Source organism: Toxotes jaculatrix, chromosome 5 (genome assembly GCF_017976425.1).
Source record: "Toxotes jaculatrix isolate fToxJac2 chromosome 5, fToxJac2.pri, whole genome shotgun sequence".
NCBI lineage: Eukaryota > Metazoa > Chordata > Actinopteri > Toxotidae > Toxotes > Toxotes jaculatrix.
The window spans coordinates 24,816,879-24,842,570 of NC_054398.1; the positions used below are offsets into that span (position 1 = coordinate 24,816,879).

Consider the following 25,692-nt stretch of genomic DNA (forward strand, 5'->3'; position numbering starts at 1 on the left):
AATAGCGACATTCCAAGGGAAATGCTGAGGAAAAACAATAAGCCATATTGTGAGGTGGTGGGCATTCTAATTTCATTTCAGATAGTACAGGGGGGATTTGCTGAGGAAGGATTTCGAGGCGGTGATACAAGCCAATCTGTAAAAGGTCTCGATCTGTGACACTGAACAAGACCTTGAGAGAAAACATGGAACAGGTGGCTATCGCAACAGCAGAACAAAGCTTTACAAAACTGTCGCAGCATGCTTAATGACAATCTGTTTCCACCTCTTGTTCCAAAAGAACGTCTGTGTTATGTAAACATTTACCTCTTTATTGCATTGTTGAGTGATTTCTTGATGCCATTTCAATGAAAAAACTAATCTGTCACTGAACATTGCTCACCGGCAGATTATAATTACATGAACATGGAAAATGACAAGGCTATTTTTAAAGCACGGCTCTGAAGTGCTTTGAGCATCACGGTGATGATGAGTTAACATGTGCAGCATTAATTCTTGCAAATGTTAGCGGTTTAACAACATAGACTAAGGTGGGGAATTTGAAAAGGATCTTCAAAGGAAAGCTAAGAAAGTTTCCCCAAAGCAGCAGCAGACTGTATGAACCGAGAGCAAAGATCACAGAGAGGCAGCCATGTAGGAGCAGAAACATTGGAGTTGTGAGAGCGAAACATTGGGGAAAGAACGAATTGAGATCCTATAGCTCCAGGGGAGATGTTGTTTTGCTGGTGTAGAGAGTGAGGCAAACACAGACCAATTTACTAGGGGAAAATTGTGCTGTGGTGGGAAAAAAAAGAGACCTAAGAGCAGACCTGGCCCATTCTTCACTGTGCAATCTAATCTCAGCTCTTGGAGAAGATGGGTGAAAACAAACATTGTTCTCCTGTCAGCAGCCTGGACAGAACATACAGTGCTGGTGAAAGAGCTCAGCCCACTCACACGCCTACCTCTACCATAACGGAGAAGATAATTACAAGAAGGAATATTTGAAACAGAAAAAGTTGGGTGTGACATGACGAATATTCAAGGCAATAATGACCTCTGATGCTTTTCTGATGGGTTTTCAGGGAGGCAAATAATTAAGGGCCAAATGTACACATTCTCAGAGAAAAATCCCACGGCTACACTTTTGCAGGCTTCACATCAGTCATGGGGAGATTGCCAAAGACACAATAGCTTTAATTGGATGGTAGTGCCACTGAGAACCTGTTAATAAAAAATATTTACTTACACTTCATAACAGCTAATCTTTCCCCTTATTTATAAATAATTAGTGGTTCCAAATTTAGACATAATTTAGAAAAGCAACAGTAGTCAACTTTAATGAAATGAACAAAACTGTAATAAATCAGTGGTATGTTGTTCCCTAAGAGAGATTTGTCTTCATTCCTCACTTGCAGCACCTTTCTGAAGAGCTTTCAAAAACATTCAGAAATGATATTAGGGCTGGGTGATGTGCTTGAAATGAATATCACGACAAGGAATAAGAATCATTGATGTATTAACACTGATATATCACAATATGACAAAAGTATGCAAAATCTTTATGTAAAAAAATGAACTTGATGTTTGATACTATGTTTAATGACTTGTTCTTAACTGTTACACTTTACACTGGACTAAATGTGTAAAACAAAACCTTCAATAACTTCATGATTTTTAATTCATTCAACATTATACCGGCCTGATTCTATATAGCTGTCATTATCAACAAATCTCATGAAAAGACCAAAGCCAAAAATGTGGTAGGCCATTTCTCAGTACTTTCCCCACACTGTCTGTGGCACTCAGCCCCAAACCCATTCATTGCTAGTGATGACAAAAATATTTAAAATTGGGTCACAATTATATTGTTTCTTTCTTTCTTTCTTTTTTTTTTTTTTTTTTAAAGATAAGCAATTTATTGAAGCAACTGGGCACTGAAATTTCAGAACATTTGTTGGGGACTATTTTCAGCAGGGGATGAATACACATTAAGTGTAGTGAACATTTACTTAAGCAGGATGGAGTATGTGGGACTGACTCAAAATAAACTACAGTGTAAGTGTGTGTTCATGGTAATGAAGTAACATGTCACCCAGTGCAAAGGTGTAGCTCAACGATGTGTTTTTGGACAACAATGGCGCTCACTGGTAAAGAGGAATAAAATATATCAGACTTTGGCTACATGGCAATACTTGTTAGTAGGATTGATTCATTGTTGGATTTGGTCTTTTTGTAGGATTTCTTGACAGTTAAAAAAAAAAGAATATTGTCAGCCTTTCCTGGACAGAGGAATGCTGTGAAACAATAACATAATATGATTATATCATCATAATACAGTATCATTTAGGGTTGATAAAACACATTGAATTATCACCCAGCCCTATAGGTTGAAATAAATAAAAGTCTATGGGAAAACTTAAGGAAACATACACTCACGAATACTCTGAGGTTAGCTGAACAGTCCTTAAGAATGACTGGGAAGATGCTCCACTCAGGTTACAACTTGCAGGTATAAAAAACTATAGATTGATTTGGCAATCAAAATGAGTATCCATAAATACATACAAAATGAATAAACAAACCTGGAAGTACATACATTAACTAATAATAATAATAATAATAAAAAAAACCCTTTGCCTCTATGACATACTAAGAGTCTTTGTGTATTGTCCTCATTGGCTGGGAGGTTGTGTAGTCCATAAACTTATACTTCTAATAATAAGCCATTCTTTCTGACTGGCTGTCACCACAATGCGTACACACTCAATGTCAAAGGCAATCTTGTGGTCTACATCTTGAACCTCAATGTTGCCATTTTTAAACTCCCCTAATGTGATATAGGACGAACACTGTTTTCCTTTTTTAGTCCCAACTAGTTTCTCTCCTACTTCTAGAGCTCCGTGGTGAAGAATGTCATTCTGCCGGTCGTCAGAGCCAGTTGCAATCTTAATTTTACTAATTTTGGTAGATTTGTTAAAGACTATGACAAAGAAATCTCCAGTAGAGGGAGGCTTCCCCCAAAAGTATTCGTCCACTGTGCTATAAGCCTTGGCGGCATCATAGTTTTCAAAGACGTTGATGTTCGTGTGAAGGGTGGCAGGAGGGTTGTCAGGAATGTCAATAGAGTCTTCCTCAAAGTCATCGTCCTTCAGCTTGTTCTCTGCTCCTTTGTAAGAAGAGTAGTAGCCCATGTGCTGGAAAAGTGAGGGCTTGAAGCGGATCACGTCCTTCTGGGCCAGCAGACCCCTGAAGTGGATGAGGAGCCAGTCGCAGGGCATTTCCTGGTAGAACATGAGGAGGAAATGAGCCAGACGAGGCAGGTCTCTGGAGTGGTACAGCTTTCCGATGTAGCCCAGCTTAGAAAATTCCAGCATCACCCAGTAAGAACCTTCTCTGGAGGTGATCACCTTCTTCAGCGCTGTCAGGAAGTTCCTGGAGCAGCGCACATCGTCCTCTAACATCATGTAGAAGTGAGAGAGGTTTGTGCAGAAGTTGAGGAGGAAAGCGTAGTCAACGTTCTGCTTAGAGCGGAAACGGACCCGGTCCTCCGGGTCATTGTAGTTCCGTTTCAACCCATCCAGAGACGGGTAATACTCCTCTGGAGCCTGGATCACCAGCAGGCGTCCGGCTATGATGTGGTGAGCAAACTTCCTGGTGATTTCCTGCACCAGGTTTTCACACCAGACCAGGTCAAAGTCGGCCAGGTGGACCACAACCACAATCTCTTTCAGTTCCTCGTAACTGGACTGATCAAAGATGGATTTGATTGTTTCCAAAAGGTAGTTCCCTCTTTTTCTTTTGACTGATGACAGTCCAATGGTAAGATACTCTGGGAACAAAATATAAATATTTTATTTTACCACTGGAAATGCAAATGGCATGCTTGCAGAGAGACATTTCAAGGAGTTTTCTGATTTTAATGTCAAGACTGTTCCCCTGAAAATAAGCTATACCTGTAATTTGAGTGAGAAAGTTCTCTACCTTGGAAATACACTGTTGGAATAATTTTGTTTTCAGACACATTCCTCTTTTTATTCCTATTTATACACAACAGCAATCACATTGGAAGAGATTGATCAATAAAGTTTGTAGAAGATTATTATTAGAGAAGATTATTATTAGATTATTTATCAAGAATAAATCACATTGTCACAATCATTTCATGAGAATTTCTCACAGCATGGCTGTGAGAAATTGGAAAACAAGTGATCGATTAATTTTCTTAAATACATTTAAATTGAAAATGCGGCTGCAGTTGAAAAACAGAAATAAACATTTTGGGAATAAAGCACGATGTACTGGAGAATAGTTATGTGTAGTGTTTAATTTTGAGGAAATAAAAAGTCTCTCTACGGAGCAGTTACATTTTATGATTGTGCTTTAAATCCCAGCATCATAGATTTTAAATTTTAGTTCTTATTCACACACAATGACTTATTGTAACTCCCCCGTGGTCACAAAAAAAAAACTGTCAATGTAAATTTCTCTTTAAAGAAACACTAAACTTACTCTTGCGGTTCAGCGGGGTTCCAGCGAGATAACGATACGTGACATTAATGGTTCCAGAGAAATTACTGAGGTCTCTGAAGGTGTGAACGTATCGTTCTGAGCTCGGAGGGTGGACTGATGTTTCCCTAAGCTGCCTTTTGTCCTCTTCCTGGAACACAACATGAAAAACACAACATTACTGCACATTATGAATAAAAAAAAAAAAAAAAAAAAACGGGTACAAGCTGTCATAACTACTGCAGAAAAGGGACAGGAAGGAAATTCAATTTCTACTGTGAATAATTCAGATGTAGAGAACACCCGACTTTTCTTTTCGTAAACTTGTCATTAACATCTTGTACAAACTTGAGACAATATGTGTTTTGATGTGGCTGAGCTAACCCTCGATGTTTGGAGACAAAAGGAGTCTTAAAACCCCTTCAGGCAGTTTGAATAGCTGAGTAAATGGACTTGAGAAGAGCACCAGAGAGCTGAAAATGTGAACTCCCTCTTAATAATTTAAATAACAAACACAGATAATGTACTGTGTTCACCAAGTTTTGATGGCATCATGAATAAGAAATAAATCATCTGGATGATTTCAACTTGGGTCCATGTTATGAAAATTTAAACACGTTTCCTTTAAAAACAAGCAATTATAGGAGGGACAACATGGGTGGAGTGAACAAATACAAGAACAGATTTGGTTTTAAAAGCATATTTGGTTAAATTTGTTCTTCAGACATCAAGAAGGTGTACAAATACTAAGTGAGCACTTAATCTAAACTTCTAATTTAGAAAATGGTTGCTAGAAACAATTGGGAAAAATAAATGTGTACAACACAATTTACTAACCAGCACATAACCATCTTCAATGTAGAGGTTCAGGAAGAGCAGGAAGGTGATGAGGAAGCCGAGGAAGGGAATAGTGGAGCGTTTCCTCAGACACCTCATCTTGTCCAGGGATTTCCACACCAGCCTCATGCCGTACGCCCTCTCACTGGGATCTGCACGAGAAAACCATGAGAGACAACATGCTAGGCCAGCTTGCCTTGAATGTCGTCAGCCTGAAGTGCTGCATGCGTATAATTTGCCTTTTTATCAATCATCAACAGATTGTGGGGGAATTAATTTTAGGACCATATGACCAAGTATGACGTGATTATCTTCCACTAGGATCAGAATTATTCTTCAACAGATTTCTAATGATGTGCGATAGAGAAAGAGGGAAAGATAATGAGCCTGGGAGAGAGGTGGACCAAATCCACTGATTGGCAAATCACATGAGAGAAAAACTGAAGGCACTCCAGGACATAAAGGATATTGATGTGCTCAACAATGGATTACTGATGTGAATAAAATTTCTTTACTAATAACAATGGAAATATTCACAAATTGGCAGCTGTGTCCACATCCCCCACCCTACTGTTTTTTTTTAGCTGTTCATTGATGAAGGTTGGTGCTGTGGACGATAGCCAGCATTTCAATATGTTCTTACACTTCTATAGAGAAAAAGAGATGCTTCTGCCTGCTCTTATCAGCTAGCATACTCCTCTATGTTGTTATAATGTGACTTTTTCTGGTTGTAGATTTGGGGCCACCATGACTCAAGGGAGGAAAGTCAATTCAATTTTCAATTCAGTTCACTTTATTTCAGATTTGAGGTCCATAGAAAAAAGAGATAAAAGGGAAAAGATGAGAAGGCAAAGAGAGAGAATAGAGTATAAAATAGACATTTACAGATGATGCCTCAGTACTACGGCTGTAACAAATTATTACTTTTATTAATCTACCAATTATTTTGGTCTAATCAATCAACCATTTATTAAAAAAAAAAAATGAAAATGGCCACTACTCAGAAGAGACTGGTGTGGCAGAGGAAATGTTCTAGCCATACTTTCCTCCCAGATGCCAATAAAGGGTGACAAAGGCTACTGTGCATGGCTCATTGGCACCATAATGATGGCTGTGGATAGGTGGAAAACTAAATCAATTTCTGTGTTACTGCAAGAATTTGAACTGGTGACCTTCTCTTCTGGTCACAAACTCGAGAGCCTTTAAAAGCTGTTATATTTGTTATAAACCAACAATACAGGAACACTTCAGCATTATGAAAGACAGGGAGATGGAGGACATGAGGACCAGACTACAGCTCACAAGATGTTTAGTTGAATCTTTCTTGTAAACAACTCCATGCTGCCTTCATCCATTGAAAGCTACAATAAATACCGAGGGAACAGAAGTGAACCTAACCTTAACCTTGTGAGCAGCGATGCACTGGATGGATACAATATATGTCTATTGTACCCTTGTACAAACTAATGCAATCCATCGATTTCAACATCTACAAGAAATATTACCTTTTGAGAGGCTTATATAATGATATTCAGTTTTTGTAATATCAATTACACAACACAACACAACAGACTACAGCCTCAAAAATACACACAGACTCGCATCAACCTTGTGGATGTAGTCTCAACAAAAACTCACAAAGGTAGTACTGGCAGGTCCAAGGTGTTGGGTTACATTATGATGTAAAAATGTAAATAATATGTCACTACCTACTGGCTGTCAGAGATTAAGGACAGACACTAATAGAGACATACAGTACATTGATTTACAGCCCTTCAGCTTATTAATAAATGATCTGCAGAGTGTTTCTCCATCCTCAACAGATAAAAGTAGAAAGAGAAATCACAAAGTCTATCTGACATTGACAGCTAAACTTACATCAGGAGGCTTGCAAGCAGCAATGAAAGCTATACCATTTACAGATGGAACAGATTTATGTATCAGGGTCAGTCACAACAGGATTGGCAACTCCTCATAACAACTGTACAACAGAGACTGACTGAGGGAGAAAAAACAAATAAACAGCGGCAGCAGCAGCAGCCTACAGTTGTAACAGCGGCGTTGGGTCTTTTCTTTGCCAGCAATTAGGCATCAGCATGTGCTTTTGTTCCACTGCTGCAAAGCCCCTGAGATGCCTAATAGAATACAAACTACCTCTAAGCTCAGTTCAATGACCACACGCACATCGATCACTCGCACCAGGAGTCAGCCTCACCCGGGATTCAGCTAGTCAATACCTCTTTGTGCACACTTGAAAACTTAAATTAACATATCCATCCACTGTGGCCTGTTCTGTGCAATTTTCAGCTCAGTGTGGTTTAATGTGAATGGAAGTATCAGCAGTTATTACATTGTGGACTGTTTCTCTACTTAAACAGTACAACAAAACAAACGGGCATAACTGCCTATTGTATATAACTCTGCTTTAGTTGTGAAATTGTTAATGATGGGATATTTTCTATCAACCGTATAAATTATAAATCTGAAGACATAGCATTTAAAGCATGTGCCACATGTCTGTCTGTTTGTGATGTAGGAGTGAAATCTTTTGATTGAACCATCTGACAGACAGGAATGAACCATCCCCCATGAAATCGAACCTGTGGGATCATGACATCTGTACTTCAAATGGCATGTGGTAGCTGGTACCCCCTAAATAAATCACGAGAATCTGATGCATTGCTCCCAGTCAGCATTTGTGTGGTATCTGTCGAGTGTTTCATGCATAGTATTTTTCCACATTTTGTACTACATTATTGGCAATCTACATGTCGTACACTCTGTGAGAGCTATTAGGCCACATGGAAGAACATTTTCGTCTTCTTATTTTAAATTTCTCTTACTTTTTTCTGTGACTCTTGTTTGTACAAGTGTTCAGAGTTGGACTCACTGCACTGGACTTAACTGCACAAACTCAATGTAAATTGCTCGTTAGACACTGATAAAATACCACCTGTTCGTGAGGAGGTGCACATTTGTTAGATTTGATCATTAGCATAATCCCCCAAAATAGCCAGTTAAGGCCGAACGTTCCACTTCATTTGTGGGAAAGGTTCATTCCCAAAAATCTCAAATAAGAGTAAAAACAATTTCACACTGCAAAGCCTCAAGTCTGCTGTCAGAGATCAGCCAACAAAGTCAGAGTCAGTAGTCTTATTAGAGGACCCTAAGCAATTAGAAAATGTTCAAGGTACACCTGTCAGTGACATGTGGTTGGAGCAGCGCCATGCGGTGAAAGAAATGAGCAGGAAATACTTTGGGCTACATCACATTAGATGCTAAAAACATCTTTCTACTGCAAAGAGGTCCATCACTAGTATGCAAGAGGCTCAATGGGACAACCACTGAGATATTAGACTAGAGAATATTATCACCTATAGCAGATGATGCTAGATGATATTTGACCGTGACCCCTATAAAGACCCTGAGGCAGCTGTCAGAGTGAGAACAACTACTGAAAATTTGCTGATAATAATCTATAAAATCTAAAAAAAAAAAAAAATCTCTCAGTAAATTGGTAATCTATGATGTTGATGGTATGATCAACAGAATATTATGTTATATTGTCAGGTATGCCCTTGAATACCATGAACAGTTAAGGTGGCAGGACATACAAACTCTAACTCTAACTCTGTGTTATTTCTTTCCACTGTATGCGCAGCATGTCTCCAGTAAATTGCAGAGTTCTGCTGGAGAAAGCTGAGCACAGCATGATGATGAGAAGAATCATTAGAGCCACTCTGGAGGAATCTCAGCTGATGGCTACAAGTACAAGAGTCCTCCTGACACCACAGCTCAGGTAGCTCTTGCTTGCCTCAGTGCCTGCCTCATCTTCTATTGTGAGAACTCAGCAGCAGCTCTTTCCCTTTGCACAAACATAAGCTATGTTGAGACGCCTGACCTACAATCAAACTGAAAGGAATCCCTTGCGTGATCCAGTGGGAGAGCTACAATTAAACAACTTTTCTGCTTCATGTTGGAGGAAGAGTTGATCGCTCAGATCGGAGTTGTGAATGTCTATCCTAATGATACAAGACAAAGCGAGGACAAGACAAAGCCTCTCTTATATCAATAATTCAGTAAGGGCTCAGAGCAGGAAGAGGATGGGATGCTCATCCTGCCAAAGGCACAGCTGGGAAACATGCTTGTTTCTGTTACTCCAGAATTAACTGTGACTAAGATGCACAGCAGAACACCTAAAGCATCACATTTCCCATTCACTGTATATTCTTGGAATATACTATACAATAGTTATATGTGGACTGATGGTATGAATTCACTGCGGACATCCATAAACAAGAGGAATGCATGTGTGTACTGTGGTGTTCATTCTTGTGGCATGAATCCAGAGCAGAACTGCAGCAGTGAAATGGACTAAGTGTGTTTTAATGGGTGTGTCATCCTGGCAGTCACACACTCCCTCAGATGTCCTCAGCGCAATTTCAGGACACAGTGCACACTTCCAGCAGGCTGGGGCTGTTAAATATCCATTATGCACTGTGTGTGTGAACTAGACCAAATAAACCACAACACCTCCTCTGTCCTCGCTTTTGCCCGGGCAGCATGTCGCACACTTAACTCATGTCAACTGTCTGTCCCAAACCCCTTTTGAAAACCGTGCTCCCAGTAAGAGGTTAAATCCTGTTAGATTGATGCAAAGGGAGCTCGGCGGCAACAAAATTTGTGACAAAAGCAGAGTGTACTAGCTCTAAGGACCTCATAAATTCAATTAGTGTGGCTAAACGTTCAATCTGATCAAGATTTTTCAAGCCTTGCAGTTTTTAAATTCAATATACTCTGCCATTTGTTGTCATTTTTCACAAACAGTCACACCCTCCTAGGTGCCAGAAATTCCTTATGATTGTTACTACAGATGCTCCTGGAAAAGTCAAGATAGAAGACGCACAACCAAAAATTCTCCAAGGAAATTATCACCTGGTTGTATCGCAACATGACTAGTGCCTTGGGGTTTGGAAATGGCTTTCAGCTGGAAATCTTCTGCCCATCAGTCCCTGACGTCACAGAATGCTGAGGGTTATTATCTTGCTGTGCAGAAAGATGAGTACACGAGGGAGTGAAAATGAGCAACAAAGGAACTGGAAAATGACGTGAAGAGCTCTGTGTAAACTAGTCTCAAAATGAGATGTATGTTTCACAAACGTACTAAGAGCATCAAATTCAGAATCTGAGGTTGAATGACCATCACAAGTTCCCAGAGTCTCAAACAGTGTATACGAACTGCTTGTTTTGCCCGACTAACAGTCCAATCCAAAATATATTCAATTTACCATGATAAAAAAACAAGGAAAATCAGCATATTCACATTGGATGAATAAATAATCAGCGTCTCATCATATTGTTTCAACACTTGACGCAGTACAGTATCTTTGAGATAGAAGGACCTAGTTTTTATATGTTTGTTTTCTTTTTTTTGTAACAATCCAGTTCTTGTGTTCAAGGCAGAAAGTACCTTGGCGAGATATCTCTAGATTCATCCTCATTGTCATACATGCATCTCTGGCAGACCATATGAGATGACTGATCCAGGAATTTTCTTCCTTTCCCCTGCTACACCTTCTCCCTCTAATAGTGAAATCTGACAGAGGCAGACTTGAAATGGAAAACAAGGAGCTCCCCAGTGTGAAGAAGGCAATTATGGTCTGGACTGATGTGCAACCTAATGCCAGGAATTCTATATCACACCAAAAAAAAAAAAAAAAAAAAACACAACACAAAACAAAAGGCCTTCCATTCCCTCTCCATTTGTAATGGCTTGATTGCTGCCGAGTGGAAGCAGTCCTCCTGCATGCCAACGATACCACTTTTTTTGTCAAGAGCTGTGAAGGGGGAGCGAAGAGCAGAGTAAATGGAAAAAAGGCAAAGGATTGAGCGGAGCGGTACTGACATGCCACAAACATGAGTCGAGTTCTACAGTAATTTCACATCCCATCTTCCCAAGGTTGTACCTTTAAAGTCATTTCCACAAAAGTGAAACCACGGTATCAGGATGCCTTGGAGAACGCGTGGCTTGGCTGAGGACTAACAACTGCAAACCTGAATCTCAAAAAATGTGAATAGATTGCTTCAAAAATGTTTGTGTACTGTATCAGCATAATGAATTCATTCCTTTGAATGCCAGCAAGGAATTGAGAAAGGCAGAATAATGAAAATAAAATGCTCTCCTCTGGGAATCTCAGGTACACACAGCACTGAGTCCCTCCATGTGTTATTCAGAAATCAAAATAACCTCTTAACAAACACTTTTCTTGCCGGCTTGAATCAACTCTCAACTTTCGATTTAGGCCACGCCGTTTTTAAAATATGAAGCAGCGTTTCTGTAATGGGAAAGCCTAGATGGGAAACTCATTGTGAATAAGAAAAGGGAAAAAGATTAATAAAATGGGCAGCAGAAAGCAATTCTCCCACATTTCATCTTGTTATCTGTTTTACATTATTTCCCCTGGGTATCCTGCACCTTGCAGATATACAGCTCTGCACAAATAATCAATTAAGCCTGCAGATTTGCAGGGATTCAGCAGTTGCTTTGTGTCAGGCCTTCAGCCACTTTCAATGGATTTTCTTTCTCGATTAAAAAGCCGAGAGTAACAGAGGCTTTTGTTGATAACAAAATCGTGGTGCAGGGTGGAATAATAAATCCCTTTATTATGAAATGGCTGTTTTGTTAATAATTCAAATTGGTCAAACAGTTTACCAATTACTACATTCTTACAGCCTGCCAGAGAAAGGAATCTGTCATCTACAGAGACGACCCTTGTCAGACATCCACGCCCCTTACAGAAACACAGAAATGATCTTAATTATCAGGATGCAATGGCGAATTGTCAATGAGTGTTATCAATGCACTGTGTGGTAAAATAAAGCCTGAAAGCTGTTAGTGAGAGATCCACCATGTAATTCCAATAAATCCTGTGTGTCACAACAGCCAATCATGTTTGAGGCTGATAACCTGTCATCTCCACAAAGGTAATCTTACAAACGGAGCCATCGAGTTATTTGAGGTGACAACTCAGACTCTTATTTTTCTCTGTTTCTTCTTTGTGCCTGTAAGCTGCCAAGTGGTTTTCTGATCATAAAATGGACGCAGACGTGGTGTGGTTTATCAATCCCTGTTGTATCAAACTTCGGAGGCCAGACGGCTGAGCCAAGGACCCAAACAGATGTAACACCCCGCCACAGCAGCAGCACCCCCCCACCCCTCCACCATCGCCTCCCAGTGCTGGGCCTGTCACCACTGTCAGCAGCTCGAGCTCACTCACTCTAATGGGAGGAGGAGGTGTTGTGGAGATGGCAGGAGAGGGGAGAGTATGTGTGTGTGTGTGTGTGTGTGTGTGTGTGCGGAATGCGATGTTCTCCCCACGGACACACTGTCCAAATGCACTGCCCCCCACCACCGGCACCACCAACTGCCACTGCTACCACCGCCGTGCCCCTTGAGCGAGAAACAAGCACTCCAGTGACAATGGCACTTCCAGCTGTTCTCCCGCAAGGAAGCGGTGTGCAAGACAAGCCTTGAAGCGGAAAAAACCCAAAACGGTCTCAGCCGGTCAGCCTGTCAGACTCCCTGATACAAGAATATTTCTAAGCACTGCCAAACAGCCCTTTCTATCGTGGACAGTCCCGGTGTCCTTGCCTTTATAAGCTCATACTGTGAGAAGACAGCGCCTTGTTCTCATTCCAGGATGTGTTGGAGACATCAACAAAGCCTTTCAATTCATCAGTATTAAGGCTTGTTTTTTCCAGAGCAGCACTGGCACAGGTGGTGTAAGCTACTGGAGTATACTCTCATGAAATATTGAGCACATGCCACCCGTTGATGCTAGCTTCAGAGCAATCAAGCATCAAAACACTCAGAACAAACGGCTGTGGCCCTTTCTCTACTGCAGTATAATCGTCCAGATCATCTAGCCCGGAATTGAAATGTGACAGTAAAGAGCATCCTCAGATCCGTCCATGTTTTCCCCCCTATTTGATTTCTACTTACTTGGCTGGAGAGGAGAAAGTCCCATATCTTTTATAGCTGTGAATGGACCCGCGCCATCTCTGAATAGCCAGTGCTTAACTGCATCTCTGATATAAAATGCAGACTGCATTTATCATGAAACACAAACTGAGAGCAATCAAAGGGCGTAATGTGCTGATGATGTGGCAACATCTACAGTTCTTGCTTCATCACGGAGAACCGCCGAGCGGCTCTCGGCCTCTCTGCAGTGATGTGCTTTGATGGAGAGAGTCACCGACAGTCTCGGAGTGGAAGAGACTAAGGATGTGGTTTTTACTGAAGCTTTGTTAACCCGTGTGTTGTCTGGATGTTTATGTTTAAGGTCAGAGGGAAATATGATAATATATTTGCTGTTCCAGCTGCCTTGAGCATAATGAGGACAAGAGGCGAGAGAAATGATTCATATGTGAGCGAGCCTCTCCCAGGTCCTTCTAAGCAGTTAGTACTTTGACCCAGATTAGCGCTCTGCCAGAGGTGCACTTGGGAGGGATGGAGATGGAGGACTGTGATACTGCCTGCTTATTTCCACTAGAAAACACACTTGACATGTGTACACCACCTGTACACATGAAGAACCATGCATATGGTCTCCATTTCTTCCCCATCCCTTGTGTGAGGCTGTGAAGATGCAGCCGGTGATATAAATTATTACCTACATCTGAGACACAAGATGATTAGTATTTGAATATTGTGAAGTACTCTCTAGGGCAAACATATTCAATTAGTTCTTTGTTATATCACATTTGGCTAATGGACTGTGTGTCTCCCTGACTTCAAACTCCCTGGCTGCCCTCTGTGCCTGACGTCATGTGTCATAAACATATGCTGCTGCTCCCCTGAGGCCATTTTCTACATTAAAAGCACAGACCCACGTGAATTAGCAGACAACAGCCTGTCATCATGTCTACTTTATAAAAAAAAAAAACTGGACAGTGGCTACAGGCATGAGAGAGGATGAAAAAAAAAGAGGGGGAAAAAAGGCCACTAAAGAAAAGGCCGGGAAAAAAATCCCCTCCTTCTCTTACTCTGTCTCGATTTGTGAGACAGGAAAAAGGAAGAGGAGACTTGGCTCTGCCTTAAAAGCACTTAAAAAGCCAAGGTCACCTCCTGGTCAAATCTGTGAAATGAGAAAATGGCTGAAGGGGCAATAGGCCAGTGGCAGATAACATGAGAATGCACTATCTCCTCCCTACACATTTAGTGCAGAGGAGGATGGGGCACTGGCAGGCTTTTCAAAAGGCTCCGTGTTGAAGTGAGGACTGGAGACACAATAAGATGGCCCAGTTTCACCCAGTATGACAGCGCATACATTGAAGTGCTCTTAGGGAATGAGCTTTTTGGTCAAGCTGAGAGTGGACAGCCAAAGAACTGACTGTGAGCTTACAAAACTGGGTTTTGCATTTAATCACATAAAAAGTACTCAGGTAAATTTAAAGGTACAGTGGCCTACTTCATTTTAAGTCAAGACATTTTAATGTAATCAGGAAAATGTACCTCTAAACTGAACTGAAATTGTGCTAGTCCAATGATATTAAGTCAATATGTACTACTATCTCCCTAGAGTGCAAATCATAGTAAATTGATGTCATCAGGTGGCAGTGTTTGGAGGTGGTCCATCGACACTGAATTATCTCTAACTGTGGGCTCAGATTTTTTCTGCGATATATGCCACCCAAATGATTTCTATTTAAATGATGGGCTTGCAGCTGTGACTCATAAATTGTACCCATAACCTATAAGCCCTGTTCACACACAGGAATAGTATCACCTGTGGTCCCACTGTGATTTGTAATAACTGCAGATGGACGTCTGTGTTGTAATGATGTGTGACTCAGCCATGTCCATATGTGTAACAGAAAAATTCAGACACAAAATTCATCTGATCTTGGGTGTCTCTGTAATTTATTCAGATATGATTACATTTCTTTGGATTTTACCTTTCAAAATTCTGCTGGGTGGAGAAGAAAGGATGCTGCAGATAAGATATTAATGATCGGGTAGCACATAAGGTACAAACATAAGAATTTCATCTCGTTAAACCCACTGTGTGCTACCTTTCCAGCGTTAAAGCTAGTGATTAGCACTGACATCATTTAGTTTAGTTGCTCGGGAGCTGGTGGAGACAAAAACAGAGCTAAAAAAAAGTGGTTCAGTGGTTTAATAATGTTGATCAGTGTCTACTTGATGTGAAAGTTTGAGACCATTTGCTAGCTCATTAGCCACAGCAACTTTATAGGGAGATAGTATATATGTTAACTTGTTAGGGAGTTCTTCTACTGCCCCAAAAAACTGATTAATGCTGCTTTAAATTACATTAAGGTCCCTAGGTAATAGAAGTCTTGTGCAGTGGCAGCCAGCAGCAGGCCAGCAATTTCCTCATTATTCAGTGTCTATGGAGCAACTGCAGGATTAGTTTGTAGATGATGCTTATCACAGCAATTGTCTGTGATGTGCTGAAACTCAGCTGTTCACTGAGGGGAAACTATTGGGTGTTTTCCCCAAATCAGCAGACAGATACAATTAAAAATGCAACAAAATTGGTTGAAATAAGAATCATGCTTGAATTTAAAGAGTAGTTCAGATCGAAAACTTCAGTGCTGGAACTTGCAGGGAACATGTGGACAAAACATTCTCCAGGAAGCAAACTAAACCATTACTGCATTACAGCAGCATTACTGAGCTTCAACCTTCCTGTGCATTGCAGTAGTATTCCCAATTCAAATCAAGAAATCCCTAATCTGTAAAGGATTATACTTCAAAAGCAACCTTCTCAATCCTAGAGCTCACACATTCTTTCCTTTTGAATACAGGAGAATGAGAAACAAGCAGAAATTGAGATGTACAGCACGATACCTCAGCGGAAAAGCCCATGTTTCCTGCCGGCCTCACCAGCCTTGACTACCGTCGTTCTTCTGGAGGCGTCTCTCTGCTGAGACATTGACTACCTATCCCAGTGCTAAACTGATGGGAGAATATCCTATATCCCTGCATCCTCAGAATTCTCCCAAGTCTCCAGCATGAATATTTGATGAGAGATGTGTGGGACGGCCAATCACTAAAAGACATTTATCTCCAATACCCCTGACTGGGCAGCCCTCACTGAGCCTGTCCTTTGGTAATCAAAAACAAACATTTCATGGATGAAAAGGCCCTTTCAAGAGAATAATTGATACCACTGCAATGTATGTATGGAAGATTAGCTCTGCTGCATGCTGAGAATGCATTTGAATTTAAAATCTTATAGAAATGTGAGACACATTTTTTTTATTTAAATCTTACATTTATATTTTCCACCACCATCACCAACAAAATAATAACATGCGGCCTAATTTTTGTACATCTCGCCTGCCTGTGTTTGTTGTGTCTGGCTTCCCATGAGTCTCCAAGAGCACATGGTGTACATTAATTAGCTATTCTGGGATTTAAGTCTGTGCTTATTCAACCTTAACGACCCTGTTCGTGCCACAGCAACATTACAGAGTGTTCAGCAAATTTTGGTGGTCATTGCTCAGACCTTGAGTTTTCCATCATCAGCCTATTATTTTATAGCCGTGCTTATGAAAAACACTGTGGCATTTGCGATGACAGAAATGAGCTCTCAGGTCCTCATAAAAGCCCTATTCTAATTTCATACCCTAATGATGCTGCCACTGAGCAATTTCTTCACTGTAGTTAAGCTATTACAGTTCCTTCTCTTCTATCCACAACTAATGAAATTGGGAAAGTATCAAAACATTGGATAATGTCAAATTTCCGCTCCAAAACACAGTGACTTTAGAAGGCTAGAAATTTAAGCACCTGTCCAAGAGCATTAAAATGTTGGGTTACTGTATCAGTCAACGACTCTATCAACCTCTGCATGTGATCCAAAACCATGCTGATTATTTCATTTGCTTTGTGGTAATATAATACCACAAAATCTTTCACTCAGCGTCTACAGTATCTCGCTCTTTTCTGTCACTTGTATTGGAAACTGTGGTGGCGGTTTATTGCGATAATCAGATAGAACTAAATGAGGCACCGAACCAACTGCAACACAATTACACTTTAATTAACGAGTGTTTTACTGTTCAATGACATTTATGCTCAGAGCTAAAGACTAAGAATGTCTCCACAAAGATGACACTGGCTAATTTCCCAGGTCTGACTCCTTTTTTTGTCCTCCAGAAAATCAATTAGAATCAGGCTGATGGCAACCTTGTCCAACAGTCAAATAAGGATGTAACATTCTACTCCACATTATTTTCTAGTGCGACATATTTCTCCTGACTGTTACATGCTGGTATGTCAACATGTTAATTAGTCCCCTTTTCTGAGTTAAACGTAGGCATGTTCATAATCTCTTTTTTTTTTTAAATAAGCCCTCTATTACTCTTTTTCTACTGATGGTAGATCCATTATCAACCCTGCTAAGGTTAATGAAGGATCTGTCTGTGTGTTACAGCTCAGTGAAATGATGTCTCTTGTTTTTGAATGTGTAGCCAAAGGGACTGGTTCTTTTGAATAGCAGTTGTCTGCAATTACTCTTGAGGTGGATCTGTTGCTGTCAGTTTGAGATGCTGACAAAGGATGCCCTTTGCCTTTGAAGTATTTCATCTTGCCTCAGGTAAAAGAGTCCATAACTTGGCAAAAAGGAAAACTTTTTGTTTGGTTCCCAGCCCCGGGCAGGCTTTCAAACCAAGTGGGCTAGCTCTGATGCTGAAATATACCCATTACAAATACAAAATAGTATCTCAAAGACAAAACAGAGAGAGGGAATCATACCTACTCATTTCATTAAAGTGCAACCCGACCACTCTATCAAGAGAGCATGCTGCACATTTCCTCCTACCTTTTGAAATAGCAAATCAGAATCCAGTAAAAGCTTGTCTGTGTGCATTATTAATGCCACTGGAGTGAAAGAGGTAGCCAAGAATATGCCTAGCATCCAAATCTTTACCTGGCAGCATGGGAAACAAAAACACATACATCCTGTTCATCAATTTGAGCCAGAACCTACGTGAATGTGCAATATATATATATTTTAGATAAAAATAATTAGGATTTAAAAACACATTAGCCCTAATACTAATTAATTTTGAGGACAAATTAACTAGAATATCTTCACTGAAAGTGAGAGATGTGTTTTCAGCAGGTCTCCAAATGTATTCTGAGGACACAGCCGTTCTCTTTCACCTCCAGCGCAGAGGCTCTTGTGTTTATTATTCAGCGTAAGTCGGCACACCAGCCCGACTCCACCTTTGGCTCATTTCCGAACAATTTTCAAGCTTCCTGTAAAATGAATATGCATTGCCTTTGCAGTGGCTCCATTTGCAAGACAGAATGATAATGAAGAGAAAGTGCTTTCAAAAAAACCCAATTAATCTCATGTAAAATGGCTTCTCAATGCTTCTAATGAGATGCCATTTTAATAAGCGGGTATGTTGTACAACAAAGCCATTTGGTAAACATTATTGTTTATTTGTTTGATGGCATCCAGGCAATGGAACAGATTGGATTTTTGGAAAATAAAAACACTTATCAACATTTGATGTAAAAAAAAATGCACCTTTTAACTTGTGATGTGCATCCTATGGTATCCTATTGTTACACAAGCAGCAGTGCACAGAGAGACTGTGCATTCACGTGTATTTTGTTTTTCAGAAGTTTATACAAAGCTGCATTAACATTAAACAGCTTCTTATTGAAAATAACCTTGAGCACTGAGCAATCTCAAGTGTATGCAATGAATATTACAATAACTCAAGAAAATCAAGTTTGTCTTCATGGGAGGAAGCTGCTTTAAAATTGACGCAAATTTAGATGGAAAATATTTATGGGAACCTCATAAACAGCAGCTCAGTGCAGGCACAACCTAATTTCTTTTTTATTGCACCATGAAATACACCTTTCAGAGGCTGCTGCTTGGACACATCGACAGGAGAAACACAATGTGGTCAGACAAAGAGCCAGGCTGTGTCAAAGCTCAGTGAAAACTGTTGAGAGATGGATCAAATTTGAGCGGTAATCGGTAGCTTGTAAACAACGCTGCTTTCAGAAGAAAACAAATCTACTTGTTATCGACTCAAAGCCTGCAGACTGCATCTCTGCCTGGTTGAATGTGTTTACTTATTCATCAAGGTGGAGAGGGCCGGCTACTTTCTCAAACTCCGGGTCCCAGCAGTTGTCCTTTTCCTGCTGTCGGACAAGAGGGGCACACCCGATAAAAGATGCATGGTGACCGGTGAGTTGAGCTTAAAGTTCTGCCCTCGTCAAATATTCATGACCCCTACTGCCTGTGCAGTCTTTGGCACATGGAGTTAATGTAGCTTTTTTCCACCAATGTACAGTCTGTATGTGCATCTGTGATTGGCACAGTAGGCACTGTAGTCTCATCTTCTATTCAGAGAAGAAAGGGGAGGATGGGTGTGTGGCAGGTTTAAGAGTTCGTCTTCACATTACCTTAGTATTAGGGTTGCCCCACAACAAGGAAAAAAAAGAGGCAACAATCTCATTCGGTGTTACTGGGTGGCTAGGTACCCCTCGTTGTACTGTCTGACCTGTTTCCTACTATCAACAGATTGCTTGGTATTCAGGGAGACACCAGCAGAATAGAAGGAAATAAGAGTGTAATGGGCCAACTGAGCACTGAAATGACTACATGGAGATGAACTGAAAAGGCTTCTGGGTCTCACTGAGTATTCATGAGCAATACAATCATACAAATCAAAAGGATGTCTTTGGGTTTGCAAAATGAGTTTGTGGTTAATCTCAGACCAGCTGAATGTACTTCTTAGTCTCCGCTGTGACTATCTTCAACACCTATTCCACGGCAGCTAACAACAGAAGATTGTGTTTATACTAGGAACTTGTCAGGTGACATTGTGTATCAGTGTGAGAATGTGGAGGTGAGCAGTTTCCATTTGATTCCAGTTTTTCCTGCTCAGTTAAGCTAAACACATCCCAAACCTGTCTCTGCACTTAATGAAGACAGATACCACGTATGTTAAAGGCTGCTTTAAATGTTGACAGAAGTCACCAGATGACTTGTGCATATGTACAACAAGTCCTCCAACCCGAATGGTGTAAACATGAAGACATTTTAGTACAGATGTTCAAACTAAGTTCAAACTAAACTTAACTGTCCCTAACTTTATCATTACCTATTTTGATAATTAGGCTGCTTTTATCTCACCAATTTGACTGTAAGTCTACCTGTAATTTTACAGACTTTTTAAGTAGCTGTTTGTTAGATTGTGGAATTGAGGCATCTTGGATAAACAGGGTTTAGACACTGGAATTAGCTAACTCATGTAGAAGTGCAGCTTCAATAAACAAGAATGATACAGGTGTCTCAGAAGTCACTCATAACGATGAGCATTTATTTAAAGCAGCTTTGCCTTTAATAAATATATTTCCATAATTTTTCTATAACACATGGATCATATGGAGATGAGAGTGTTCTGCCCTCTGGTTAAATAGGATTTGCCCTTTAATTTAGTTCATTAGAAAGTAGTTCAGTAAGTAAGTAAGAAAATTCATAATTAATTTGCTGTTAAAAATATTTACAGTTGAAAGAAAAGAAAAAGGACAGTATTGCATTATTTTGCGTTAATTCATGATTGACCTTTATTTTGAAGGCTTGTATTTTTTCATACTAATTAAGAGACGTTTGTCGTTTGTCTCTTAATTACGGTAACATACCAGCTGTAAATAACACGTAGTGAGAACAGTACAGAGAGGTTTTTTTAAAAAATATTATTCTGATGACACCTTTTCCATTCATGTCCATTCTGTCACTGATAGTCATAGAAACTCTGATTTATTTTTGGTCCTCTGCCATTTGCCATTGTGACATATTTATATTTGGTTTTAAGAGAGTCAAAGTGTTCCAGTCCAGCTAATAAGCCATCAAAGAGAGTCTAAAAATATCCAGTAAGCCTCTTCTCTCTGCTCCATTCATGACTCAAAAGGAAATATGACAAATGGTAGTTAAATCTCACTGTAACAGCTTTAAGTAGCTTCTGCACTGACACTATGCATCAGCCCACAGTCTAATCACTGTTCTCCTTGATCTCCTGACTCTGTGACCACTTCACTCTCTACAGTCATCAGGAATGTGCGCTGTTGTTTTTCTGGGCTAACGTTGCTGGACTTGACTGCCCTTGACATAAAAAAAAAGCAATTTTTCAAGATTTTTTTTAAAACAGTGCAGTGATGCTGAATGTGTTAGGCGTGTCATTGAGCGTCCTTTCACATTTTCTCCCCCTGCAGTGGTGCCGTGGTGCTCATTTTCTCACCTTGTTTTATTCTCAGCTCAGATTGGAGATGCATGGACGATTATTGCCTTGTGTTCAGGAAGAGTGACAATGGGCTCTGAGCCGTGGCCTGTTCGGTCTCTCGTTTGTGTCTCACTGGCTGTGAAATACACCCCAAATGAACAAAATGAGAGACAGCTCAGTCCGTGATGGATGTTTTCAGTGTTCATATGAGGCTCCAGTGCATTTTATAACAAGCCTGCAAAGAGATGCAAACAAATTAAGTTTGCACACAATACAGTATCAGGAGCATAATGGATGAAAGAAAATGTATAACAATTATTTCAACAGTGTACTAAATATTGTCCCTTGCAGTTTCCTCTGACCTGCCAGAGCTGAAATGAGGCTTTACCTTAGTTTTCAAAAAACCATTTTCATTATTATGCCCCACTTATCAAACTGGGACAGAGTATCTCTCTCACACTGTACAGTCACCACTCCTGTGAAATCATAAAGCAGAAAATCACCATCCATCTGACATTTTTCGCTAGGGAAATAGCGGCGATAACTCCTGACTGAGTTGGCATTTGGAAGTTGGACGTTTGCGCCTCAGGGACAGGACAGGAGTTGTGGGTTGAGAGTCGAGAGGGAGCAGAGAACAAGTTTTTTTTCTCTTGTGAAGAGGATCCGCTTTATCAGTCACAGCTGCTGTGTGGCTGGCCCTGGTGGGCACAGACGTTTGGTGAAACCCCTACGTTTCACTCGACACACTGCACGGCAGGGAGTCTCTCAGAATAGAAGACAATAATATGCATGGTGAGCTCTTCAAGGAGGAAATGAAATACACCATATGGGAGGTGGAGCATGCAAAATATTGAAACATTGCTTTAGACACAGTTGTCTGATGCTGCTGATAGCTTTCATTCTTGACTCTGATGGCTGCAAAGCAAGGATGTCTTTGACTGCATCAATTCAGCCAGAGTTGTATATATAGCCTACACATACAGCTTTTTGAGGAGTGGAACTAGATGACAGAAAATTATATATATACTGTATATAAAGCTTTAAAATAAATGTACACACATTTTTCTGTTAGCAATTCTTCAATTCTTGTATGATCAGCTTATTCAATCTGTTAGATGCTCAGCTGGTAATTTAAAGAGTGAAAAAATGGCTTGAAATAAATAACGACATAAACAGGCAGCTGCAGGATGACAGCAGCATGTCAGTAGGTACAAGACTGAAACAACAGACCTGAGTTTGAAACACGAGTGTTTGATGAGAAACTTAAAAAAAAGGCCTGCTTGATTATTTTACCTCTAATCAGTGGTAGTACAGTATGCCACAGTTCTCTGTGTATCTACAGTGAAGCATTTAACATAATCCACTGCATTTTAAAGCCTAAGAATGAGATTCATTGGTTAAACAACTGAAACGTGAACAAGGCTTGAAAAATGCCACGATTCCATAAATTATTAGCAGAAACACCAAGTGCACTTTATCACTAATCATTCACTGTATGTAACACAGCCTTTGCCTAATTGTTAGAAACAGAGCAGACTGGCCTTGTGGGACAATTAAAAGGGCAGGAAAGCACTAGTACTGTGTACTTTTACCTTTCCTGGACTCTAAAAATCATTTTAAATAAAACTGAGGAAAAAGACATTCCCTGTGAAAAAAAATTCTTTCGCTGTTCTTAACCCACAGATCCACAACATCTGATGATGGGCCACAAGAAGATATTGCTTTAGACATTGTACCATCTGCCCCCATGATCCTGCTCGACACCCACTGCTACAATAATTATTATTAGTCATCTTCTCCTTCTCATTTTTATTATTGCATCCCTGTGTGGAACTAGCATTGTGCTCTGATTTTTCCACCTGCTCTCTCTCTCTCTCTCTCTCTCTCTCTCTCTCTCTCTCTCTCCCCCCCCTCACCCCTCTCCCCTCTTGCCCTCCAGAGCCAGGTTCTGCTCGAGGTTTCTTCCCATTAAAAGGTAGTTTTTCCTCGCTGCTGTCACCAAGTGCTTGCTCATGGGGGAATGCTGGGTCTCTGTGAATAATATTGTAAGTGTACAGTCTAGACTCTATAGGAAAAGTACCCTGAGATATAATATATAAATGAGATATAAGTAAAATAGACTTTACCTGACTTAACTTTACTGGAAAACATTGGCTTAAAGGACCAGTGTGTAGCATTTAGTGGCATCTAACGGCTAACATAAAAACTTGAAAGGCCCTCTCTAGAGCCAGTGTTTGGTTTGTCTGTTCTGGGCTATTGGAGAAACACGGTGGTGCAACATGGCAGGCTTCATGGAACCTGCAGACCCATTCACTATGTAGATATGAAGGGCTCATCCTAAGCTAACGATAACATGGTTCTTAGTTTCAGTTGAACGAACAGTTCCAGGTGAATGAATGAAAACATCATTATGAATACTATGCTCCATTTTTTGCCAGTAGATCCGCCTAAATCCTACACACTGAGTCCTTTAAACAACAGGACACGTTTCCATGTTATTGACATCTACAATGCAGCATATGTTTCTCTTCTGCATAAAATAAAAAGTTTGCCAGTAATACACAACAGCAATTTACATTGGGATAAACTAGCAGGGTACCATTCCTTTCAGCCTAACCTTTGCGCTATTAATAGTCACAATCCAATCAATGTCATTCCACACTTAGGTAACTGAATTACTTAGTCATGTTCCCCTTGACATCTGATATAATTCATTCTCTCTCTATTTTGTGCACCCTCTCCCCACAGACATTAAATTAGATTAACATCTGAGCTTGGGTAGGCTAAAGAAATGGACATTGATCCACTTAACCCTGTCCACAGCCCCCCTCTATTACACATCTCCCTTTCCCCTCAAACCTCTCCTCCCACAAACCTTGTTTTTGATGTGATTGAGGCTTGTCTCCACAAGAGAAATTAGCCCACATTCATCAGAACCTCGGCACACAGGCAGAAAAACAAGACGAGTGTTTTCCTTGGTGATATGTAGAAATTATAGTCTTGTCAACAGAAAGGCAGACTGTTCAATTAGATGCTGGGCTCCCTACTGCAGGCGAGCAGCACAGCAATGATCCAATCAGGAGGAGAGCTGGCTGGTTAATATGGCTTGTCACGTCTGAGCTCCCTTATCTCTGGGTAATGCCGCTCAACGCCAAAGGGGCCTCGCAGCCAACTCATTCCAATTGATTTAGTGAGCATCGAGAACCTGCCCTCTTTACGAAAGGGAATACCAACCTGGTTGAAGCACTTGATGCACAGAGAGGTGGCTTTTATCCAGCCCACGTGCTTTAAACTGCCGGCATCGCTTTGAGACACTAACTGCTGACATTTAACAAAGACAACAATGTGACCTCCGGGGCTCTATTCAGAACATAAAGGTCAAAAGCTGGACTTGGGCTCCCACAAGCTGGGAGAGAACAGTACCAACTGTGAAGAATATTTGTTAAATGTTGACGCTACTTATGCAATTAAAGGCTTTGTTCTCCCACTACCACTGTGGTACAGACAAAGAGGCGGCACGGGGAAAGCCAGAGATAAAGAGGCAGATGAAAGGTGAAAATGTAAAAAGCTCATAAATCATGAAGCATTCACTCAGATGCCTTGTCACCCACCCATTCTCTTGAATTCAAACTACAATTATTATGCTTTTACACAGACCCAGTGACATTTACATTCTGTCTTTTTATAACATGTTTACGAAGAGGCCATTTCTCCACTGAAAAACAGTGCTCTTGGAACCTTGAACTGTACCCGTGGCTCTGTCAGCCATGAATAAACCATGCAGCGCTATCGTGATGAAGGAGTCGGCATCTCCCACTCATCGGTACACAGGGTCTGATGCTCCGTCTGTTGAGCCAGTGTCCCAGCATTGACTGCCGGTTGTAATTCTCTCAAGAGATTGGAGCTGACAATCTTAGGCTTGCCAGGCACAAAATCCTGTTTATCTGTCAAGACGAGCGGCTGTAGCCCACCATTCTCTCCCAGCTCTGCCTGTAAGCTCTCTGGCCAGACAAAGTCTTAGACAACATGAAGACAGAAAGACGGGCCTGATAGCGAAACCGGCTGCGCTGTCAACACTCTTGACAC

General features: G+C 40.6%; 1 protein-coding gene across 1 annotated transcript; it reads right to left on the minus strand.

Annotated features, from left to right (window-relative positions):
• Nucleotides 1–2,654: 2,654 nt before the first annotated feature.
• LOC121182295 (alpha-1,3-mannosyl-glycoprotein 4-beta-N-acetylglucosaminyltransferase C-like) lies at nt 2,655–5,454 on the minus strand. The gene is made up of 3 exons (XM_041038725.1): nt 5,326–5,454; nt 4,492–4,639; nt 2,655–3,811 (listed from the first exon to the last, which is right to left on the minus strand). Exons 1-3 carry the CDS (start codon nt 5,452–5,454, stop codon nt 2,655–2,657), a joined length of 1,434 nt encoding a protein of 477 aa, XP_040894659.1.
• Between the last annotated feature and the right edge of the window lie 20,238 nt (nt 5,455–25,692).

Excerpts from the sequence above, each read along its gene's own strand:
- LOC121182295 (XM_041038725.1), bottom strand. The coding sequence starts at position 5,454 with ATGAGGCTGGTGTGGAAATCCCTGGACAAGATGAGGTGTCTGAGGAAA. Across the intron at positions 4,640-5,325 it reads TTGAAGATGGTTATGTGCTG|GAAGAGGACAAAAGGCAGCT; the intron begins GTTAGTAAATTG and ends GTTGTGTTCCAG. Across the intron at positions 3,812-4,491 it reads AACCCCGCTGAACCGCAAGA|AGTATCTTACCATTGGACTG; the intron begins GTAAGTTTAGTG and ends TTTTGTTCCCAG.